The sequence below is a fragment of the Mchenga conophoros genome, linkage group LG7, assembly GCF_057382185.1.
Source record: "Mchenga conophoros isolate Kocher_MC1m ecotype Shallow Benthic linkage group LG7, M_conophoros_male_GT1.1, whole genome shotgun sequence".
Classification (NCBI taxonomy): Eukaryota; Metazoa; Chordata; class Actinopteri; order Cichliformes; family Cichlidae; genus Mchenga; species Mchenga conophoros.
In genome coordinates, this window is record NC_140532.1 from 60,288,237 (window position 1) to 60,310,762 (window position 22,526).

At 39.2% G+C, this 22,526-nt stretch overlaps 1 protein-coding gene and 1 pseudogene across 1 annotated transcript; one reads left to right on the forward strand and one right to left on the reverse strand.

The window, feature by feature from the left end:
* Positions 1–1,103: 1,103 nt before the first annotated feature.
* Positions 1,104–20,176, reverse strand: pdzph1 (PDZ and pleckstrin homology domains 1). Its single transcript, XM_085280545.1, has 13 exons — positions 20,056–20,176; positions 17,530–17,633; positions 14,792–17,026; positions 14,537–14,698; positions 14,006–14,167; positions 11,121–11,222; positions 6,746–6,856; positions 6,455–6,633; positions 6,213–6,370; positions 5,975–6,017; positions 5,622–5,808; positions 2,695–2,830; positions 1,104–2,222 (listed from the first exon to the last, which is right to left on the reverse strand). Exons 2-13 carry the CDS (start codon positions 17,588–17,590, stop codon positions 2,123–2,125), a joined length of 3,636 nt encoding a protein of 1,211 aa, XP_085136671.1. The 5' UTR covers positions 17,591–17,633; positions 20,056–20,176; the 3' UTR covers positions 1,104–2,122.
* LOC146571368 (uncharacterized) lies at positions 8,378–10,973 on the forward strand (annotated as a pseudogene).
* Positions 20,177–22,526: the final 2,350 nt, after the last annotated feature.

Sequence of the window (22,526 nt, forward strand, 5' to 3'; positions counted from 1 at the left end):
TCCACAAATACTTGGTGGAAACAAAATAATAATGCAGTGGTTATGATAATATAACAATATAATAAAAAAAAAAAAAAGACTTTCACATTTTTAATGTTGTTGTGTGAGCTGACATTAGTGATCTCTTAACATGTTACACTACACCTTCCTCTATGAACTTTAATGTTTGTCTTGATGGGAACAAATATTAATTAGCAATATGAGTGACTTAAGTTAGGTAAAAAATTTTACCTAAAAGAAAAACCTTTGGCAGTAGAGGATGTGAAATTCAGTAGTTTATACAACAGTTTAAATAGCCAGACAGTCTGTGATATGCTGTGAAAGGTAATGTAGATCTCCTGTGTAGCCAAGTTCTTTTTTGTACTTTATTGTGATCACTTTTTAAAATGTTCCTATTTCTTTCAGCTGATAAAAAAAAGAAGTTTTCTAAAGTGCGATGGAGATCACTGTAAATGTTGCAGTAAAAGATTATTTGACAATGTGGCTGTATTGAAAGCTGCTTTTGGAGACACCCCAATAATGATTGAATATGATGACTTCATAAAGAACTTGGGTCACTTTAAAAAAAAAAAAAAAGTCATCCCACTATCTTACTTAGTTGCGCATTAAGTCTCAATTCTGAACTGCATGCAGTCACTTTAATAGAAGGTTGTGTGCAAGGGGCATGAACAGCTCACTGTCAGCTAGACTACCATGTAGAAGACACACAGCTCAGAGTGACTATAGTAGAAGGAACAAAATGTTCAAAGGCCAGTAATACAACACATAATACAAGACAATAAAATACAAGCAGAAAACTTGCAAATTGGAGAGGAAATTGCATCTCACTACATTAGAGGATCGTCATTTAGACTGGAAAAAATTCTACTCTATTCTGTTGTTCTACAAAAAAGCCCTACGTAAAGCAGGAATATCTTACTATTTATTATTCAAGAAACTCTATTAGTAGCACATCTCCTAATCCGAGGTTTGGTGGTTCAATCCCTGCATGTCAAAGTGTCCTCGAGGAAGATACTGAATGCAGAAAGAGTTCATAAATTAATTTAATTTGAATCATAACATTTGTAAGAAATGGATGGTAATTAAATGTAAGAAGCAAAATCTCAGGACTTGATTGTAGAATTTATTACAGTGACAGTAATACATTTCTGTCTGTTCTACAGTGGGGGGAAGTATCAAAAGGAAAACTGGTATAAAAACACCATATTAATATAAAAGCATAGAAATGTCAACATGTGATATAAAAAATTTAAAAAAATGAAACCTGCCCAAAGAGTTTTTGGAATTCACAACACAGTATAAATGAAGTACAGAACAAAATGGCTAAAGATTAAAGGGCAATTAGCTAAACTGATGTAATCAATATCTTTTTGTTTTCACTGAGTCTGTTGTTAATTTTAATCTTGTGAATTGTTTTACGAAGCTATCTAAAAACATTTTTTAACTGAAGTACGTGCACACAGAAAACAATAAAATGACTCACATTTCCTTTAAGAAAATGAAAAATATCAGAAGTAATTTTATTAATATCCAGATATTATTTTGCCTATAAGCCTGATGTCACCGTCCTGCAAAATCCTCAGCATTCTTAAGTAGTTGGTGCTGTCTATAGAGACAGGCATACAGGACGTGTAAAGGATGCTTTCAAAGGAAAAGAACATTGTTGTTTAAAAACAATGAAAAGGTATAAGGTATTTTTAGGTATAAGATTAGTTAGGTAAAATAATACATCACAGGAAATGGAAACAAACATGTAATCCTTTTAATACAGTCTACACAGATGAAGGTGATCGATGTGATATTTGAACCGTTTAGCGATGTACTGACTTTTCCCATGTGACTGTTTTTTAATCATAATAAAATTTATTTATAGAGTATAAATTTTACGCCTCATTTGTTTGCGTATACAACCTTGATCTAAAAAATTAGAATCCATTGCAAAAATCCACAATGAATTATAAAAAATGAACAAGGCTGAAAGTAAGCAGTGTAAAAAAAGAGAAGAAAGAAAAATCAAATAAATAATCTTGTCCCTCACATATGGAAAGTATAGCAGTCTGCAAACAGGAGGCTTAATCAGTGATCCACAAGATTCTGTCAGTATTTACAGACACATGTTCATTCACATTCTGGTCTCTTCTGGTGGTCCATTCATGTAGTGCTGAAGTGCCTGGTGTAAAGGCAGCCACTTCTTTATTGAAGCTTTGATAGCTATAATCCATCTGTAAAGAAAAACAGAAACGTCAACATGACAGCATCTTTCAACTGTTGTTTTTAAAAATATATATATTTAAAAAAGCTTATGTACGAGATAGTTTGATAAATCCTGCAATTGTCGTCTAATTTAAGCAGCACACTGGGATAGAGAGTGGAGAGTCGGAGGGCAGAAGCAGCAGCAGCAGCATACTGAGAAGCAGACACAACAAAAACACACTAGAAAGATGTCTTTGTGTACAAATAGAGTAACAGAATGTCACCACAGTCCCTGGCGTTGTTGGGTCAAATAGAAGACGCTGTTACAAGTCAGTCACTATTGATACCTAAACCGCACTCATACAAAGCTCTCTTATACTGACACAGGTGTACTAAGTGCAAGATCACAGGGGTTGCTGTTCCTAGTACTAAGAAGACATGCTGGTCAGCCAACAAGCTCACGTACTAAGCCTGTGAATAAAACAAGAGTCAGTTCCTCACCGTTTATTTTCATTTGCGTTTTCAGCACACAGGTAGAAAGTTCTGAACTCATCAGATGGAGGTTTCAGCTCAATGATTGAATTCTTGGCTCCATAAGACTGCTCTCGCACCATGTAACCCTGAAGGTAGATGCCACCTGAAGAAATGATGATAAGATGAATATATGTTCCATTTTTTTCACAAATGTAGTCACAATGGAAGGTCACCAGACCAGATCATTCATTCGCAGCAGCAGGTCATGTATTTGCTTTCCTTTTTCAATCAAAAGAGCAAAACCACCTTTCAGCATTTATTATAAAAATAATTTCATTTAACTGGTAAGTGGTTATGCAGACACTTGAAGTGAGATTTTAAGGGACAAAACACTGTGAGACATAACCAATAGGTTTGAGTGATTGGCTTACTTGTCCTTACCTAAAAAATAAAAATGGGAATAAACATTAGTGACATTTTACATTGTATTTATGTCATTACATTCATGCTGGTAAGGCATAAAACTAATATGAAACAGAAAGTAAAAAAGCTCCACGGTGGCTGTTACAATAATTTATATAAGACCAAGGTGAAAAAGTATGTTTCTGTACTACAGTTTCTGGCCAATTAGAGAAGAGTGTATACAATAAATTGTTTCTCACCATTGCACACAGACCTGTTTTAGAACATCTGTATCATGTTGAACATGGGTCTAACAAACCCACAGAGATCCATTATTTAATATACAGAATTCCTTTGAGCCTTTATTCGATCCTTATTTTGATTCACCAGTTCATGAAATAGGCTGTCACCAACTTGCCGCTTGCTGTGGATGCACATATATATATATGAGCTGAAAATCAGCCTTGTTGACTGTTGCCAGCTTATCAGAAACAGCCAATGCTGATGATAGCGCTGATGTTTTTTGTTGTGTCACATTAACGTTTCCCCGTCAAGTGTGTTGTTGAGATAAAGAGCATGAACAAAGTTTATGAGAACAGTATTTTTTAGAGTGAATATTTATTTGTTTCCCCAACATAAAAGAGGAATAAAATAGGACAAGAATAACATGACCAAAGAGTTAAAAATTTTCACAGACAGATTTTAAAACACTCCTGTGGCAGTTTATTTACTCCTATAGAAATGTATAGGTTATAAAGTCATGATAACTGACACAAATAAACCTATTAATGAAAATGAGCGTATAGTTTGCTTTTCTAATGAATATACCAAGTTTTGCTATGAGATTGGCTTTGAATTTAAAAACTGGGGCATTAGCAGTGTCTCTAAAAAACTCGATTGAATTCCTAATACACAGAGGAGCAGATAAGTAATAATAACACCACTCTAAATGTACAGACGAGTACTAGGGCCACATTAAGAAAAAATAATATTATTGATCATTTTAAGACTAAAGTTACACTTTTGACAAAAGTAATTCTATTTTGAGAAAAGAAGTTGAATTTCTATTTCTATTCCTATAACTATTACCTTTAGTGTACAGATACGAAAATATTTGCTATTGCATAAAGCTCAGTAAGCTGTTAATTCACCTGTAGTACACTCCCGATCAAAAGTTTAAAATCATATTTTGCAGGGTCTCTCGCAGCGCACCATCACGGCTGAGGTGGGATGCAGTAAGACAGTCATTTGGAATTTCTTAAATGATCCTGAGGGTTATGGAACAAAAAAGTCAAGTGGAACACCGAAAAATATTTCACCAGCAATGAGCCGGAGGATGCAGTTGGCTGTCCGTCAAGACACTGGATGATCCTCGACCGAAATTAAGGCCGTTACTGGTGCCGACGGCAGCCTGATAACCATCAGACGGCATCTGATACTGAAGGGCTTCAAAAATAAAAAACATCTTCAAAGGCCTCGTCTCCTTGAACGCCACAGAACTGACTGTTTGGATTTTGCAAAAGAGCACCAAACATGGGATGTTTCCAACGTTAATGCCGTTGAGAATACCATCACATTTTTGGACCATCCTGCATGTTCCCTTGATCTTAATCCAACTGAGAACCTTTGGGGATGGATGGCAAGAGAAGTTTACAAAAATGGACAACAGTTTCAGACAGTAGATGCCAATGCTTTGTGCAGCCGTCTTCACCACTTGGAGAAATGTTCCCACTCACCTCATGGAAACGCTTGCTTCAAGCATTCCGCAACAAATTTTTGCAGTGATCAACAATAACGGAGCTACTCATTACTGAGTTCATGTCTGGATCTTTGATTTCTGTTTTTTGGGGGGGGGTTATGGGTTTTTTGAAGGTGTGGTCCTGATCTTTTGATGTAAAACAGCCAGTTTCAGTTTAAGCATTGTTTTCAATAAATTGAATGCTCAGAAAAATGTTTTGTCTCACTCCCATTTCTTCTTGTTGCATGTTGAAGCTTTACTTGGAACCTTGTTAAGATCCAACCAAGGAAAATATGATGTTTTTTGCCATTTTTCAAGTGGTCTGAAACTTTTGATCAACACTGTATAAGTAAGACTAGCTTAAACTCTGGAATCTTGACTTTGAAAATGATATAGTTGATAGTACACCCTTAATTTTTACTGATTGTTAACATCTTATTGCAAACTTCAGTTTTGTTGTTGAGAGCCCAGCACTGGTACTTTCTGGCATTTTCTGCTTGTGACATTTATATGACATCAAATAGTTTTTATAATTACAGTCAATTTTTTTGCAGCCTTTTTTCATCAACATTAAACATTTTAACAGAACTGTCCAAGGCTGTGGGAAGCAGGGGTGCTGAGGGTGCTGCAGCAACCCCTGTCACCAAAGACAGACATCACAGTACCACCTGCCAAATGCTAAAAAAAAAAAAAAAATCAATAAAACACCAGTTCTGTCATTATTTTTCTCAGAAATATTTTTCCCTTCCTATAATTCTGGAACTGCCACTGCTATGTTCCATGTCAGTGTTTAAAACATGATGTAGAGCTGTACCTTGTGCGTGAGTTGCACGGATGCCACTGTACAAGTAGAGGCACCCATCCTTCAGAATGCAGTAGTGCTGTACCCAGGAATCCTTGCTTTTATCCATTTTATGAAGCAATCCAAGACAGTCTGGATTTTTTACAGCCAGCGGGGGCAGATTAGAGTTGTGTTTAGTGACATCCACCCAAACATGGTTCTAAAACATAAGAGTTATTTGAGATCAGTTTAAGCTTAAACTGGTAGTAAGCCACCACAATCAACAACATGACCTATTTACTCCAATCTGAGGTAAATGTTATATGCAATTAAATGAACATTTTCTGTAACAAGCCCTCTTTGATTTATGAAAATATAGAACTTACTTGTGTAATGGTATGGGTAGATTTCTCCATTGCTTCCAGCCATCTGGAATCCAACAAGACAAATAAGATTTTAAACATGGTTTTTATTTCAATTTCTCTCTTTCGCTTTTTGAAGAAATAAAGAATATAGACTGCAGTTTAAAGAACTGCAATTAGAATTCAGAATACAGAAAAAGAAAATGGTACATAAAAATATTTTAAATATGTTTGGTTTGGAAAGTTATATCTGTCATTCTACCTTTTCATTTCCTGGTTGGAAGTGGCGCAGAAGAAGTAAACTCGAAAACCAGACTGAGGATGACACTTAAACACAAATGGTTTTCCAAGTGAAGTGTCTGGTCCCACCTCAGCCCCTTCCATCTTTATTGCTGAAAGTGCCTGCCTTTTGCCTTCATCCTGTAATGACCATGAAGTAGCGCCAAAAGTACACAAAAATTTCTTTGTGGACTGTTTGATTTTGATGACCTGTATCATGCTTACCCGTTTGTGTCTGTAGTAGTAAAGGCAGCAGTCATGCGTCAGTACAAACCACCTCTTTCTCCATCCTTTAATCAGACCAGACTGAGTACGCTTATGAAGGTAACCACGACAGGCTGGTCTTGGTGCGTTAGGACCACGAGCAATGTCTGAACCAACAGTCAATGTCAGAACATCTGGACCTATAATATCAACAATATCACAGTTACCATCTAATTTACCCTTCTGGCCTCCATATTGGTTCTTTATGAATCCATTTCACAAATGTGCTTTATTGTTTATAGCACAACACACCTTGTCTGGCTAAATCAGCAGCTTCAGAATGAGGAATGCTGGTGACATCAATACCATTGACAGCTAGGACATAGTCTCCTACCATCAACCCAGCTTCCTCTGCAGCTCCATCTGAAACAGAAATAAATAAATGTTAAACTAACAAGGAAACAACACGATGTAAGTTATCAAAACAAATGACAAGCAGAAAAGCAAACACAGTCCTTACGGTACATAATTGCACAGAAATTTTTTCAAGTATTACACAACCTTTTTGTGGAGTTAGATTTTTGCTCATCTGCCTTCCCATTCTAAATACATAGGGCTGAGCCCATTTGGTTTGGAAAACCAAGATTTTTTTTTCAGCTATCTCCAAGTCAGGTCCTATTTCAACAGTAACATAAAAACTACAGAAGAACATAGTGGAGGCCTAGTCCCCCTTATACTAGAAGCTTATAAAGGGAAGATTAAAAATAAATTGATAGCTAAACTTTATCAGAACCTGCAATCACAGATCAATCAACCAATTATATTAAAATTAAATGGGAGATGGAGGCTAAAGTCAACATATCAGAGGAAAGTTGGTTAAATATATGTGGAACACAGATGAAAACTACTAGTTCGGGTTACTGAAGGGAAAAATGTTATTAGGTTTTTTATAACCCCCAAAATAAAATACAAACAAACTGGTCAACCGAGAGACGCTGCTGGAGAAACTGTGAGGAAAATATGGCAGATCACTTTCATATATTTTGGAAATGCCCAGTAATCCAACCATACTGCAGTGAAATGGTGAAATGGTCGAATCAATTTACTTGGTGACTGGTCTCAAATTAAATTTGGATTTCTGTACTGTGTATCTGGGCGATATCCCATCAGCAGTCTTCTTAAGGGACAAATATTTGATAAATATCCTGTTGGGAGCGGGTAAAAAAGCTCTTACCAGGAAGTGGCTGGAGAAAGAGCACCCAACAAAGAAAGATTGGATAGGAATAATGGAGGAAATATACAGAATGGAAAAACTTACATCTCTTTTGAATCTCAAAAGGGACCAATTTCATAAAAACTGGAGGAAGTGGGAGAGATTTGTTGAAGGTGGAAATGTGGGATGATGGGTGGTGGGTTATATAACCAGAGTTTAGCTAAATATTTTTTAATGCAACCACTGGAAGAAGAAAAGCCAGCTAAGGATGTGGCCACTGCTTTTAGAAGGCATAAAATAGACTGGAAATACCCTTCCGAACATCACCAGGGGTGGACTGTAAAGTGCTACGTAGACTTCAGCAGTAACACAAAACCTGAAGACACCTAAAAAGAGGTGGAGGGGAGCTCCCCCAGACCGGGCAGATATGAGGGTTTCACTGTGCCAAGATGTTGTTGTCAGTGTGTATTATGTTTTTTGTTTTTTTTATGTGGATGAATGTCAAAATTATAAAACTTTCAATAAAAATAAAGTATATAAAAAAACAAGAAGTAAAGTATAAATTTGCAGTTTTTTACTAACTCATGTTTTATACCTAATTCTTGATTCAATTTTATTTATTTAGTGCCAAATCACAACAAGAGTTGCCTTAGGGCACTCTATACTGTGAGGTAAGGACCCTAAAATAATACAGAGAAAACAGAGAAACCCCAACAATCTAATCGCCCTACATGAGCAAGTGCTTTGGTGACAGTGGGAAGATAAAACTCTCTTTTAATAAGGAGAAACCGCCAGCAGAACCAGCCTCAGCAAGGGGCAGCCATCTGCCACGACCATTTGGTGGTGAGGGGAGGAATACAGGACAAAGACAAGTAGTGCAAGAGAGTCAGAGAATAATAATAAATTATGATTAACTGCAGAGTGATGTTTTATATGTGCATTGAAGGACATATCGTGGTCAAAATTGACTCTAAGACTCCTCACAGTGCTACTGGAGGCCAAGGTAATGTCATCAAGAGTAAACATCCAGTTGGATTCAATATTTCTAAGATTTTTAGGGCTAAACTATACACTAGGGTGGCTGTAGCTCAGGTGGCAGAGCAGGTCAGCCACTAACCAGAAGGTCAGTGGTTCGATCCCAGGCTGCCTACTGGCTGCATGCCAAATATCCTTGGGCAAGATATTAACCCCGTGTTACTGGTGGTGGCCAGAGGGCCCGGTGGCGCCAGTGTCCGGCAGCCTTGCCCTGTCAGTGCGCCCCAGGGCAGCTGTGGCTACAATGTAGCTTGCCGTCACCAGTGTGTGAATGGGTGAATGACTGAATGTAGTGTAAAGCACTTTGGGGTTCTTAGGGACTGAGTAAAGCGCTATACAAATGCAGGCCATTTACTAACCTATAGCTGAATTAAACATAATCTTAGTGTGTGGTGAGGTCTCTCCATTTACCTGAATGTATTAGATAGATACAGTTCAAACCACTGCAGCGCAGTACCTGTAATTCTTACACCATGCTCTAATTGCAACAATATTGTTGTTGTTGTTATTATTATTTTTATTATAGTTGTTGTTGTTGTATTGTATGGTATGGCCTGTATTTGTATAGCACTTTTCTAGTCCCTAAGGACCCCAAAGCGCTTTACACAATCAGTCACCCACCCATTCACACACACATTCACACACTGGTGATGGCAAGCTACATTGTAGTCACAGCTGCCCTGGGGCGCACTGACAGAGGCGGTTGTGGTCAATCGTATCGACTACTGAACTGAGGACTAGCAGGATAAGCACAAAGATGAGTCCACTGTCAGAGGCCATAAGAAGATTATTTGTAACCTTCACTAAAGCTGTTTCTGAGCTGTGATGAGCTCTGAAACCTGACTGAAACTCTTCAAATAAGCCATTCCTCTGCAGATGATCAGTTAGCTGTTGGGTACTCTTTCAAGAATTCTTGGGACAAAAGGAAGGTTGGAGATTGCCCTATAATTAGCTAAGACGTCAAGTGACGGCTATTTAAGTAATAGTTTTAACTACTGCCAACTTGAAGGTCTGTGGTATGTAGCTAATTAATAGTGATAGGTTGATCACCAAAGTTGTTTTCTTTGGTTGCCTCCCCAATTGGACCAGTAATGACATGTTTAGCAAGTGGTGTCCAAAAATGATGTGGGCTTTATAAATGATTGGGAAATTTTCTACAGAAAACCCAGTCTTGTTAGGAGAGAAAACATCTATCCCACTTTGGATCAAGCAGCTCATGGATGGGTCTCATTTCTAGAGATCTGGCCAATTTTATAAACCCCTCCCCCAAAACGTGACTATCCAGAGTTGGGACCAGGAAGCAGAGTTGCAATCTTACACACCTCTCATCACTGGCTGTGTAGACTTAGAGACTGTGTCAGCTCCCAAACAGACAAACCAAAGATCAGGTAGCTGCTCTGCACTGTTGCCACATGGCATTGAAGAAGATAACAGTGGATTAATTATATCTTTAAACTTAAACCCTCTGGAACACAAACTTGGAGTAATCAGGACCCTACAACACCGGGCAGAAAATGTTCCCTCTAAGCCAGAAGGGGAAAGGGGGTAAAACACACATGTAAAGAAAGCTCTTAAAACATGTGGTTCTCCTAACTGGGCTTTCGACAAATCAGCAAAGATGCACAGAGCAGAAGGTCAGACACAACTAGGGAGAATCAGGACAAGCAGAACAATATTGTCATCTCTTATGTAGCAGGTTTATCAGAGAAACTCAGGAGAGTCTTCTCCAAGCATGACATCCCAGTGTACTTCAGACCCAGCCTCACACTCAGACAAAAACTGATTCATTCCAAGGACAAAACTCCCGTACACAACCTTAACAATGTAGTGTATGCTGTACAGTGCAGCAAGGAATACTCAGACCTCTACATTGAAGAAACCAAACAGCCACTCCATAAATGCATGGCACAACATAGAAGAGCCACCTTGATGGGACAAGACTCAGCTGTCCATCTGGATCTAAAGGACAAAGATCACTCTTTTGAGGATGCCAATGTTCACATTTTGGACAGAGAAGACAGATGGTTTGAATGAGGAGTGAAAGAAGCCATCTATGTCCACTGTAAACGACCTTCTTTGAACAGAGGCGGTGCCTTACAACACCAACTGTCTGCCATCTATAATCCAGTTTCGAGATCCCTTCCCAGACGCCTAAACGCCCACTCACATCCTGGGCCATCTGACCTCAGGAAATCACATGATAGGTTGGGGCTAGATCTCACAATGGATTCACCTGAAACCCTGATTGTGGCCCACACCTGTTTTCACACCTTGGCTCGTGTGATTAGGTAGAGGATAAACAGCAGGTCCACGAAATGTGTAATTACATTTGCATCCTGGTTACTTTTGCAATGCTTAAATTCCAGAAAATAAAAAAAACACGCAAAATAACAACTACAAAGCAGTTGAGTCAGCACTATGATATAGAAATTTACTTACTTGTGTCAACCTCTGTGACCACAATGGGTTTAGAAAACTGTATTCGAAAGCCCCAGGGATATTCTCCTGTCCCTTTGCTGATCTTAACAGTCCTCTCTCGAACTGGAAGATGTTTGAAGATGATGAAAGAGATGTTTAACAAGAGCAGCAAAATGTACATATGCACAGCAGGTAAAAAAGGTATTGAACTCATCACCAATTTTCTAGGTAAATATCCAATGTACACAATCAAACCAAATATGTACATGAATTAATTTATGTGTAATAATGAGAAAATGACACAAAATCGTCATTTTAATAGCACTCTACTTTTTACACAGTCATACTCACTATTTACAATTCACACCCCAACGCATACACCCAACGGGCCACGTTTAACACTGACAAGCAGAGATAGGAGCAGGCAGGTCTTCATGCACCTGTGTTTCCTGCACCTTGTCTGGGGCAGAGGTTGGCTGGTGTTCCAGGGTCAAGCCAACTGCATCCCAGGGTTGCTGTTGGCTCTGGGGATCATCCATTCATCCGCACTTCGAAGGGCAGGGTGGATGTGGATGGTTATCTGTCTTTGTGCAGCTTCATGAGGGGTGGGGGGGGGGTTCCTCTCCCTGCTGCTATCCACTGGTTGTTGTTGCCCCACCCACAGGATATGGGCATTTGCTGGCTCTGGGGTGCCTGGCTGGGCGATTTGGTGTGATTGCTGACCTGCTGCCTGGTTGGCTTGGACATTTTTGTTGCATTGGGGCTCCACCGATTGCGCCCAGGTCATTTCCTCGGATTGTGCTGGGATGGCCGGCCTCTGCCAGGGTCAGCTGCCTAGTGCCTCTGGTTCTTTAGCACTCCTGCCTTTTAGCTGTGGGCTTCCCTCTTCCTTAAACCGGCGGGGACACACTTTGGCCTCGGATTTTCAACACTCTTGGGGGACTGGGTGGGGTCTTCCCCTGTCTGTCTCTCGTCCCCAGGGGACGTTGTTGCAGTCTCTCACCCTCATTATCAAGTACGTTTCATGACAAACACCCATGCACAGGCACTCACATTCTTTCTTTCTCTCTCTGTTTCACACAGACACTCACACACACGCAAAATTGTATGTTCCTCTTGGCAAAGCAAATGTGTTTGGCACCACAAAGCATTTAGATCATGAATCTGGTTGCTAAAACTTCCAGACAGGACAGGTTACTAAAAAGAAAGAAATATATTTACTTAGAGGATTGTTAGTTTGTTCAATACTTATTTCACCCGCTGTATGTACACTACCGGTCAAACGTTTTAGAGCACCCCGATTTTTAGAAGATTATGCAGTTTAATGCCTCATTGCACTCTGAAATGAAAGCATATTACAAATAAGCAATGCAAAGCACAGAAATCGTGGAATCAATTTATAGAGCAAAATGTATTCTAAACGTTTGACTCATCAAAGTAGCCACAGATATAACAGCTGAACATGCCCGTGGCATTCTTTCTACAATAGCAATCAAATATTCTTCAAAACGTTTTTCCCATATCTGTTGCAGAAGTTCCCATAAATGTGCGGCACTTGTAGGTTGCTTTGTTTTCGCTCTTCTGTCCAGTTCATCCCAAACTAGCTTGATGGATAGTAAGTCTGGAGACTGTGCTGGTCACTCCATGTTTTCAAGCTTACCATCTTGTTCTTTTTTCCTGAGGTAATCGATTTTCTTGCTATAGGATGAGCTCTTGACCAACTAGGCACATATCAGACGGTACTGCATGGTGCTGCAGAATGCTGTGGTAGCTGTTTCTGTTCAGGGTGCCTCTCACTCTGTACAAGTCACCACCCCCTGATCCAGCAAAACAGCCCCAGGCTATCACACTTCCTCCTCCACGTTTGACAGTTGATGCCACACACTGTGGAACCATCCTTTTGCTTACTTGACAGCATCCAAAGATTCCTTGTGATGAACCAAAGATTTCAAATTTTGATTCATCAGTCCATTTTCCAGTCTTCTGTAGTCCAGTGGCAGCGTTTCATGGCCCAGGCAAGCCTCTTTGTTTTATTCTGACGTCTTAGCGAGGGCTTTCTTTCTGCAGCTTGTCCTGTCAAACCTACAGCTTGAAGGTTTTCTTCACAGTTGAAACTGAGAATTGCTTACTACAGTTGCTATTAAGCTGTGCTTGAAGCTGTTGTCCTGTATGCCGCAAGCTGTTAACTCTCAGAAACTTGTTCTCTGATTCAGTTGTGGCTTTGCATCTGCCAGACCTCTTCCTGTCAGAGTTTGCCCCAGTTTATGAGTGCCACTGTACTCACTGACACCTTGACTTTCTTTGCAATTTATCTGTAGGAAGACGTACATTTTTAAGTGTTATGCTGGTGTGGCTCTCTTCCATTGTCCATTTTGTTTTTTGCACTGTTTTTTTTTTTTTAGCAACACACTACTTTCTGCAGTACAGTGCTGTTCAACTGATGCTCACGAGGGTACGGTACCACAGTGTGTTCCTACACTGCTGTTATGCAGACAGAGGGGGTTGTAAGTAATCCAGAAAAGTTGGAACACCTGTAGGAATTAGTTGCACTAGCTTTCAAGGCTTGATCAACCTCCATTGCTGCCGAACAGCTGCACTTTTTTCAGTTTTGGGTAACCTTACCTTTTTTTTTTAACCTCTGGCAGTTCACCACGTACCTTTGTACCATTTCAAGCTATTCATTGGAGTAGAACTACTTGAACTGCAATAAATAACTGGAAAAATTGGGGTGTTCTAAAACGTTTGACTGGTAGTGCTAAGTTAAATTCACAGTAATATCTCTGCAGTACTCAAGAGTTTCTCAGTAATTCTCAGTAACAACTAGGATTCAGTACTAAATGACCTGTTACTGTCATTAAATTAAATAAAGTTAACTTTTTTGTAAAAACACAAAAGCTACAGCTTACTTGAGACGGCACGAGTTCTGGTGGTTAGGCTGGTATGAATTCCCCCAGAGCCTACATTATCTCCTTGAAAAATCCATGCTGATGAGTGGAATGTTTCTGTATAAAAGCCCCTGTCTTCATTTTCTTGAAATGCTATGTCCATAGAAGGCGTGTCCTCTGATACTAGCAAAACAAAGAAAGACACAAATCAAACAAACGAACACTAAACAGCACAATTCATTACATATAGATGCATTTCTATATCTGCAGTTGTCAAATCAGCAAAGAAGTGTAAGGAGCTTGGAAAGAAAGCGACTTAAGTTTTGAATACCTGTCCACCTGGTTGTATAAAACTGAAGAAACTTCGCAGATGAGATGTGAAACATCTTCACAAAACTTAAAGAAGTCCAGTCACTTTTTATGGATAATAAACAGATAATACAGCATTCTGCTTGCACCACTTACAGGACTGGCAGATCAAATTTAATCACTAAACTTACTCTTTATGACATTTTTTCCCTGACATTTGTTCAAGCTTTCCATCAAAGTCACCTGATTCCTCTGTGATGTCACTGGTGATTGAGCTTCCTCCAACAGAGCTCCACTGCTTGCTCTCTTTGAAGAGCTTTCGCCTTTTAGCCAAGTGTTCAGAGCCACTTGTTTCCGAATCTTTATGAACCACAGGCTTCAGATGCTCCTTGATCTCTAAAGAAGCTGGGAATGGTCATGAAGAATCACAAATAGGTGAGTTTTACATAACTAATTGGCTGAAACGAATTTAAATGAATATGAATGGAAATAACTTACATTTAGATACAAACTGTTTTTCAGTCCTGTTAGTTTTACTAAGCGTCTCTTTTGCAAGGACCTCTGTGTCTTTAAAATCTTTTGCTGGACCTGATGATATGCTTGCAGGTTGTCTTGAATTTTCTGTGTCGATTTCCAGATAATCTGTCCTCTCATTTATCAGTGGGAGAATAGGGTCGGTATCTTCCATGTTTTCACTAGTTGGTTTAGGTTTAATGTCCTCTGTAACCTCATTTAAGTTTAATGATTCTACATCTAAGTCCTGCAAGAGGGACATGCATGGGTCGTCCACAGCATTTCTAAAATCCCTCTTTAGACAACTATCCAGGGATAATTGTGAGTCCCTCTGCAAGAGACTTGGCTCAAATGCACCATCTGTTATTGTCTGAACTGAGAACTTGCTATATCCGGGTAAAAAAGAGACTGAATCCTTCTGGTTTGCATTTTTAACCTCATTGTTTGCAGGTAGTATTTCTGGGTGACTCTGTAGCATATGTTCCTCTGAGCCACTGCAGGATGGAGGGATGACTTGTATAGAAAAAGCTCTTCGAGTTAGCTCTTCTGTAAGGGGCTCTGGACTGTGATATTCTCCTTCTCCAAATTCTTGGTCAAATCCACTGTCTGCTACTTCACATTGATCAACAGTATATTCACAATCATCAGTGTCTAGACTTTCCATATCCTTATAAATGCTCAAGTTAGTATCATGTTGACTGTTGAAGTCATGTCTTTCACAGTGTTCAGTGTTCATGATGATTTCAGGATTAATCTCAGAACCAGTCACATAGAATGGACTGAGCAATGGCTGTGCTCTGGCATGGCTGTCTAGAATTTCCGGAACTTGTTTTAAACTCCCTTTGGTTTGTGAAAATGTATCATTTTCTAATCCAAATGCAGATAACCTGTCATCGCCCTTTTCAGTCCTTTCTAGTTTCTCTGTCTGGAGGGGAAGTGAGCACATGACCAAAGAGGAAAAAGATTCTCTGTAAGGTAGCTGGAGATCTTCCTGCATCAGTCCTAGACCCTGTGACATCCCAGGAAATGTTTGACGTCTTTTCTTGGGTAATGAACATACTTTGTGTTCGACGGTGGCAATACTATTATTTCTAATCCAGGATTTTCTTTTCTGACTATTGATGAAGTCTTTCATGAAGCTAGACCTGTTGGTAGACATCAAGGGTCTCATGAACACTGGGTCATAATTGTCAGATTGTGATAACTCATCAAAAGAAGGTGGCAGACCCCCTCTTTCTTCTTCTTGTGCACAAAATAGACATTGAAGTTCCTCAGTGGAGGTCAAGTCTCCTCGTTTATCAACAGCTGGACTAGAAGTGTTGATTCTACAAGAAGCTAAGTCTTGTGTCAGACCTTCTAAACTATTGTTTTTAATATCTGCAAACTCTTGGGGTGGGGGGATGTGCCAGAACCCATCACCAGAACTGAGACTTGTATGGAAACTTTGCCTCTTTCCTTGGGGTTTAATATTTAACAGCAGCGGTGGGCTTGATAGATGATCTGCCAGTTTAAAGTCTCCCGATCCTTGTTGTTTGTCATCACTACAGCATTGACTGCAGTCTGGATTGTCCCATATATTTGCAGATCTGGCACATTTTGAATCACAATAAGGCTCAGTTTGTTTACTTGTGGTTCCAGTGTGATCTTTGTCATTATTGTTGTGATTTTTTTCCTCATCAGTGACATTATCCAATGGTTGTTCAGAAGACTCATTGTCTGGCATCCATGTCTCCTCAAATTTGCTCTTAAAAACCTCAGTACTGGACCAGCTTTTATTCATGAAAACAAGTGTGGTCTTGTTGCCAGATGTATTAAGCTGAAGTTTTAAATGTGATCCAGTGCAGTTAATATTCAGGATGTTAGTAACTGGAATTGGTGAGTGGATTTGATTTTCAGATAAGGGTTCTTGTGACTGCTGAAACATAATATTTGGTGATGAATCTCCTGTTACAGAAACTGAGGTTACTATTTTCACTCCGTTCTTCTCGTCCTTTGTTGTTTTGGTATAAATACTCTTTTGGTGTGCAAATGAATTCAAGTGATAATCTTGCTTAAATCTTTTCTCCTTGGGTTCAGGATTGTTGTATTTTTCCTCATCTTCAGATCTTGACAGTACATTTTCCTTTCGAAAAGAGTCTGTTTCTCCCTTTTCAACAATGTCATCTTTGGTGCAGACAGTGCTTTTGTTCTGCTTTTTAAAGATGTATGGTGAGATACTCTCTGAAAGAAAAAGCAAAATAGTGAAATAATTATATTAGAGGATGTTTGACAGTACAAGTATTATAGTGCTTACTCATAGTTTGTTCTGGTTTCTTTCTAATATTGTAGGCCCTTTACTGTAACAATATAAAGCTCAAATGCTGTTGTGAGTTAGTGCTACATAAATAAAATGATATAACACAATTTTCCCAACACTACAAAATTACTTTGGAACTGGTGAATTTCATTCTGGGGTTGCTTGATTGTTGGATACCTCATGCATTGAGGTTTAAGTACTGATCAATACTTTTGCTTGTTTATTTTAGCTTTTTCTCCATAAAGTTAAAAGCCCATTAGGATTCAACATTATACTAGTTATGCCATAAAACCCACTATTATGAAGCTGCTATTAGTCCTCTACCGGTCTCAAGAAGTACTTGCACGTTGTATGCACGTGTGGAGAAAAATGTGAATCAGCTAAGCACAAGATTAACCTCACTGCGTCCTCCCAAGCTCCAACTCACGTTTGTTGCTGCTGGAGCTCTTCCTCCTCTTGCTATTTCTCCTTCTCCCCCTCTTGCTCATTCTGAAATCCACCACAGTCTCACATCCGCTGGGAAACAAAACACTGAACGAAGACAAACAAGTGTTGTATTTTTTATGGGTATATGTACACATTTTGGCTCAATACATTTTCAGATTCCAGACTAAGCAGATCATATGTCAGTTTGCTCTGACTGTTTTAATGAATGTTTTGCTTGGCATTTTTTACACTGACATGAAAGCAATTATTAAAGAAACAGAAAATGTAAATCATTAAGATGCTTAATTCTCAGTATTTATCACCATTTTTTTTTTAAAATACAAACACTAGTAATTATTGAAATGTCTAATTACTGTTGAACAAACTGATACAAAAGGAAAAATTATAACCTGGCAATATCCAGTTATGTACAGAAAGTTTATGCACTGGTATATAATCCTGTGCAACTCAGTTAACATGTGCATCAAACAGTTTCCTGCTTAAGAAGCAAAAAACAAACAAACAAAAAAACCTCCTTTTGTCTGAATGAGCACCATCTATAAACAGATAAAACATCAAAGTGTGTTAACAAGTTAGAGCTGACACCTGGTTTTGTTTTGTTTTTTTTGTTTTTTGTTTTGTTTTTCTGAGAAAGACAAGAGATGATTTTCAATAAACGACAATAATGTCAGTAAAGTCAGACATGTGACTTATTCAAATGTGAAAATTAGAGCTGTTAGTAGGGGTGCAACGATATTCGTATCGATATTGAACCGTTCGATACAGTGCTTTCGGTTCGGTACACGTATGTATCGAACAATACAACATTTGTAATTTATTTTATCAACTTTCCTTCTGACGATGCTGTCTGTGTGGAGCACTCAGTGAATCTGCGTTCGACTACTCCGCCTAGGCTGCACTGTCGAGCGTAGATCCACTGAGCACTCAACACAGACAGCATAGTCAGGAGGAAGAGCGCAGGGCACCTCCCCCACCCTCATTCAGATCTGGCGTTTGGAACTATTTTGGTTTTCATGTGACGTATGACCCTGAAGGTAAGCGCGTCATGGACTAAAGTAAAACAGTATGTTGGATGTGCCATGCAATGCTCAATTACATGGGTGGGAACTAGTGTGTTAGCGCAGTTAGCTCGTTAACGTGTTGGCCGTCTAGCCCCATGCACGGGGCGATCGGCGGTAGCTCGTTAACGGAGATTTGCCATGTTGTGGTATTAAGGTCATTTCAACGAGATTAACCTGAAAGCACTAGTGGGAACACAACGAATATGACTGCACATTTACGCTGACATCATCCTAGTGCAAAGACAAAAACAACAAGCATGCTACTAACTTTAGCCGAGTCATTTAGACAGCTGTTAGCACATGATTCTCCTTATGCTGCTGAGAATATAGCCCAGAAGAAGCGGATAGTATAGCTTTTATTTTGGAAAGAGACATTTCTCTGTAATAAACTCTCTTTTTCCAAAGATGCATGATTCCTCAATCAGATACAGGGCTTGCAATATCGCTAGCCTGACGTCCTGGGGCTAGCGATTTTTTCAGTCGGGCTACCAAAATCTATCTCTTCCCTGCCCGTCAGGCTATTGTAGGAAAAATATATGTCAATGCTTTTGCATTCTTTCAGAAATGTAGCTGGGTAATTATGTCATTGGCATCGGTGAGCCACTGTCAATATGTGACATATTGAAGTCGCGTTTGAATTTGCGCTTGTTTTTTTGCTTTCACTTTGCAATCGTGCGAACTGTGTATAGAGAGCGACAGCACTGATCTGTGAGTGATGATAATTTGTGCACCAATTCCTCTGACATCATCTTATTAATCGTTAGCTTACTATGCAAACATGACAAGTGAAATCTCCCGCAGCTTAAACATGTGAGAGGTTGATCGCGCAGAGAATCGCTGAGCTTATGTGAGTCCGTGTGTAAAAGCAGCAGGATTTATATTTGACTACGATGACCTGGATGACTGAGAACCTTCACAGACAGATATATATTTTAGTTCTGCTGAGCCAAATAAGACAGGTCAGGGTGAAGAAGTGACAGCCAAAGAAAAGCTTACCACAAAACGGAGAAGTTATGACAAATCAGACTATAAGGCAAAAAGAAAGTGCAGCTTTATGGTTTCATGGACAAAATAATTTCTGTGGCTGCAATATGACGAGCTAAATAACCAGGGCTGCACATAAGTGGTCCGCAGGTGCGCATTCGCTGTCAAAATAAAAAACACGCACAAGGGTTAGGGTTAAATTTAAAAACTGTACTTTTGAGTTAAAATATATATTTATAATTTTAATAAATGACAAATTAAAAAGGCATGAACATTTTTTTTGTATCGAAAAAATATCGAACCGTGACACTAAAGTATCGAACCGAACCGAACCGTGAATTTTGTGTATCGTTGCACCCCTAGCTGTTAGGTTACTATGTTTAATGTTAGAAAGCTTTGCTCTATAGGGATCATGTTGACCAAGTAAACTTATTTTAAAAATAGAAAAACATCTGACTTACCTATTGATGTGATATCCTGATGACTGCTATCAAACCTTTATGTAGCAGACATGAAAAGATAGACAGACTGCCGGCGAACAGCTGCTTCTTTTCCACTGTCTACATTGCCTGTGTCTCTCAGACTGTTCCAGTTCTTATTGTTTCTATTCTTGATACTAAGCAGCTTATTACGCTTAATCTTGTCAGCCACTGATGATGCAGTACTAAGCCTGCTTATTCAGCTATACTTTTTCACTGGTCAATTGAAAGCAGAAAGCACATGATGCACATTTTTTCCTACATGTTTAAAAAGCATTCACCCCTATCTCTCTATGTCCTTTTTTCACAATACCAACTGTGAATAACTACCTCCCTTTTGCTCAACGATTCCTGCAATTATTTACTTTTTTTAAATGTTTATATTACACTTTGCAGAGCCAAAGCAAAGTGTTGAGTTTCACTAAAAAGACTATTGCCTTTTTGATGAAGGTGCTAAAGTATGGATGCCTCTAAAGAGAAATAGGATCATAACAGAACAGTTATATTAGCAGGACATTAGTTGTAATTAAAAGAATTTTAAATTCAATTCTGAATTTCAACAAAGGTCAACAAGAATGGTGACAATAGACCTTAGTTGCTGCATTCTAAACAAACTGAAGATAAGCTACAGATTTTAGATCAGTTGGAGAGAAATTCAATTCAATTCAATTCAATTTTATTTATATAGCGTCAAATCACAACAAAAGTCGCCTCAAGGCGCTTCATAGGTACAGAGAAAAACCCAACAATCATATGACCCCCTATGAGCAAGCACTTTGGCGACAGTGGGAAGGAAAAACTCCCTTTTAACAGGAAGAAACCAGGCTCAGGAAGGGGCGGGGCCATCTGCTGTGACCGGTTGGGGTGAGAGAAGGAAGACAGGATAAAAGACATGCTGAGGAAGAGAGACAGAGGTTAATAACAGATATGATTCAATGCAGGATGAGAAAGGAACCAGGTCAGAGCAGTTTCCACTTCGGGTAAGGAGACCAGACAATACAAGCATGCAACCTTTGCTTTTTACTTTATAAAACATTCCAAAAGGTAAATCTGGCTTCCTTACACAGACATGGAATTAATGGGGTTAGGTTAATTGGTTATTCTAAGTGTCCAAAGGTGTGAATGTGAGTGTGAATAATTGGCATACAAAAGGAGTCACTATGTTTGTTTCCTACTGTTACCAGTTTGCTCAAGTTGGCAAAAAACAAAGGAGAGTCCACACACACACTTTTTCCAGTTTATTTAATTGAACAGGCAATAAATTGTTAAAGTGTTAGGTATCAGTAGTGCATGGACGAGGGTAAGTACATGCAAGGTGTTGAATAAGGATGCAAGAACCAAAAGATAGCCTAACAAACCAGCACAATGGTGGAGCGGTAGATGGCGCCCAGAGAGAGCGAATAAACCAAAAGCAGGCTTTTTGCCCTTGGCCACTTCTGATGACCCACACAAGCTGTCAGGTTTATATTGTTGATTGTCATTATGCTTAGAAATATTTACTCATATATATATATATATATATATATATATATATATATATATATATATATATATATATATATATATATATTAGGGGTGCAACGATATTCGTATCGATATTGAACCGTTCGATACAGTGCTTTTGGTTCGGTACGCATATGTATCGAACAATACATCAGATCATCAGAAACTTTATTGTCATTGTCATGAGAACAACTAAATTAAGAATGGTCCCCGATCATTGCATCGGGGACCATTCTTACAAAATTTTTAATTTATTTTATCAACTTTCCTTCTGACGATGCTGTCTGTGTTGAGCGCTCAGTGAATCTGCGTTCGACTACTCCGCCTAGGCTCGACAGTGCAGCCTAGGCGGAGTAGTCAAACGCAGATTCACTGAGCGCTCAACACAGACAGCATCATCAGAAGGAAGAGCGCAGGGCAAGCTAGCGAGACAGAAGTTAAGCTCTCCTTACAACATGGACCTCCCGCACCCTCATTCAGATCTGGCGTTTGGAATTATTTTGGTTTTCATGTGACGTATGACCCTGAAGGTAAGCGAGTCATGCACTAAAGTAAAACAGTATGTTGGATGTGCCATGCAATGCTCAATTACATGGGTGGGAGCTAGTGTGTTAGCGCAGTTAGCTCGTTAACGTGTTGGCCGTCTAGCCCCATGCACGGGGCGATCGGCGGTAGCTCGTTAACGGAGATTTGCCGTGTTGTGGCGTTAAGGTAATTTCAACGAGATTAACCTGAAAGCACTAGTGGGAACACAACGAATATGACTGCACATTTACACCGACATCATCCTAGTGCAAAGACAAGTGGAAGCAGAAAAAAAACAAGCAAGCATGCTACTAACTTTAGCCGAGTCATTTAGACAGCTGTTAGCACATGATTCTCCTTATGCTGCTGAGAATATAGCCCAGAAGAAGCGGATAGTATAGCTTTTATTTTGGAAAGAGCCATTT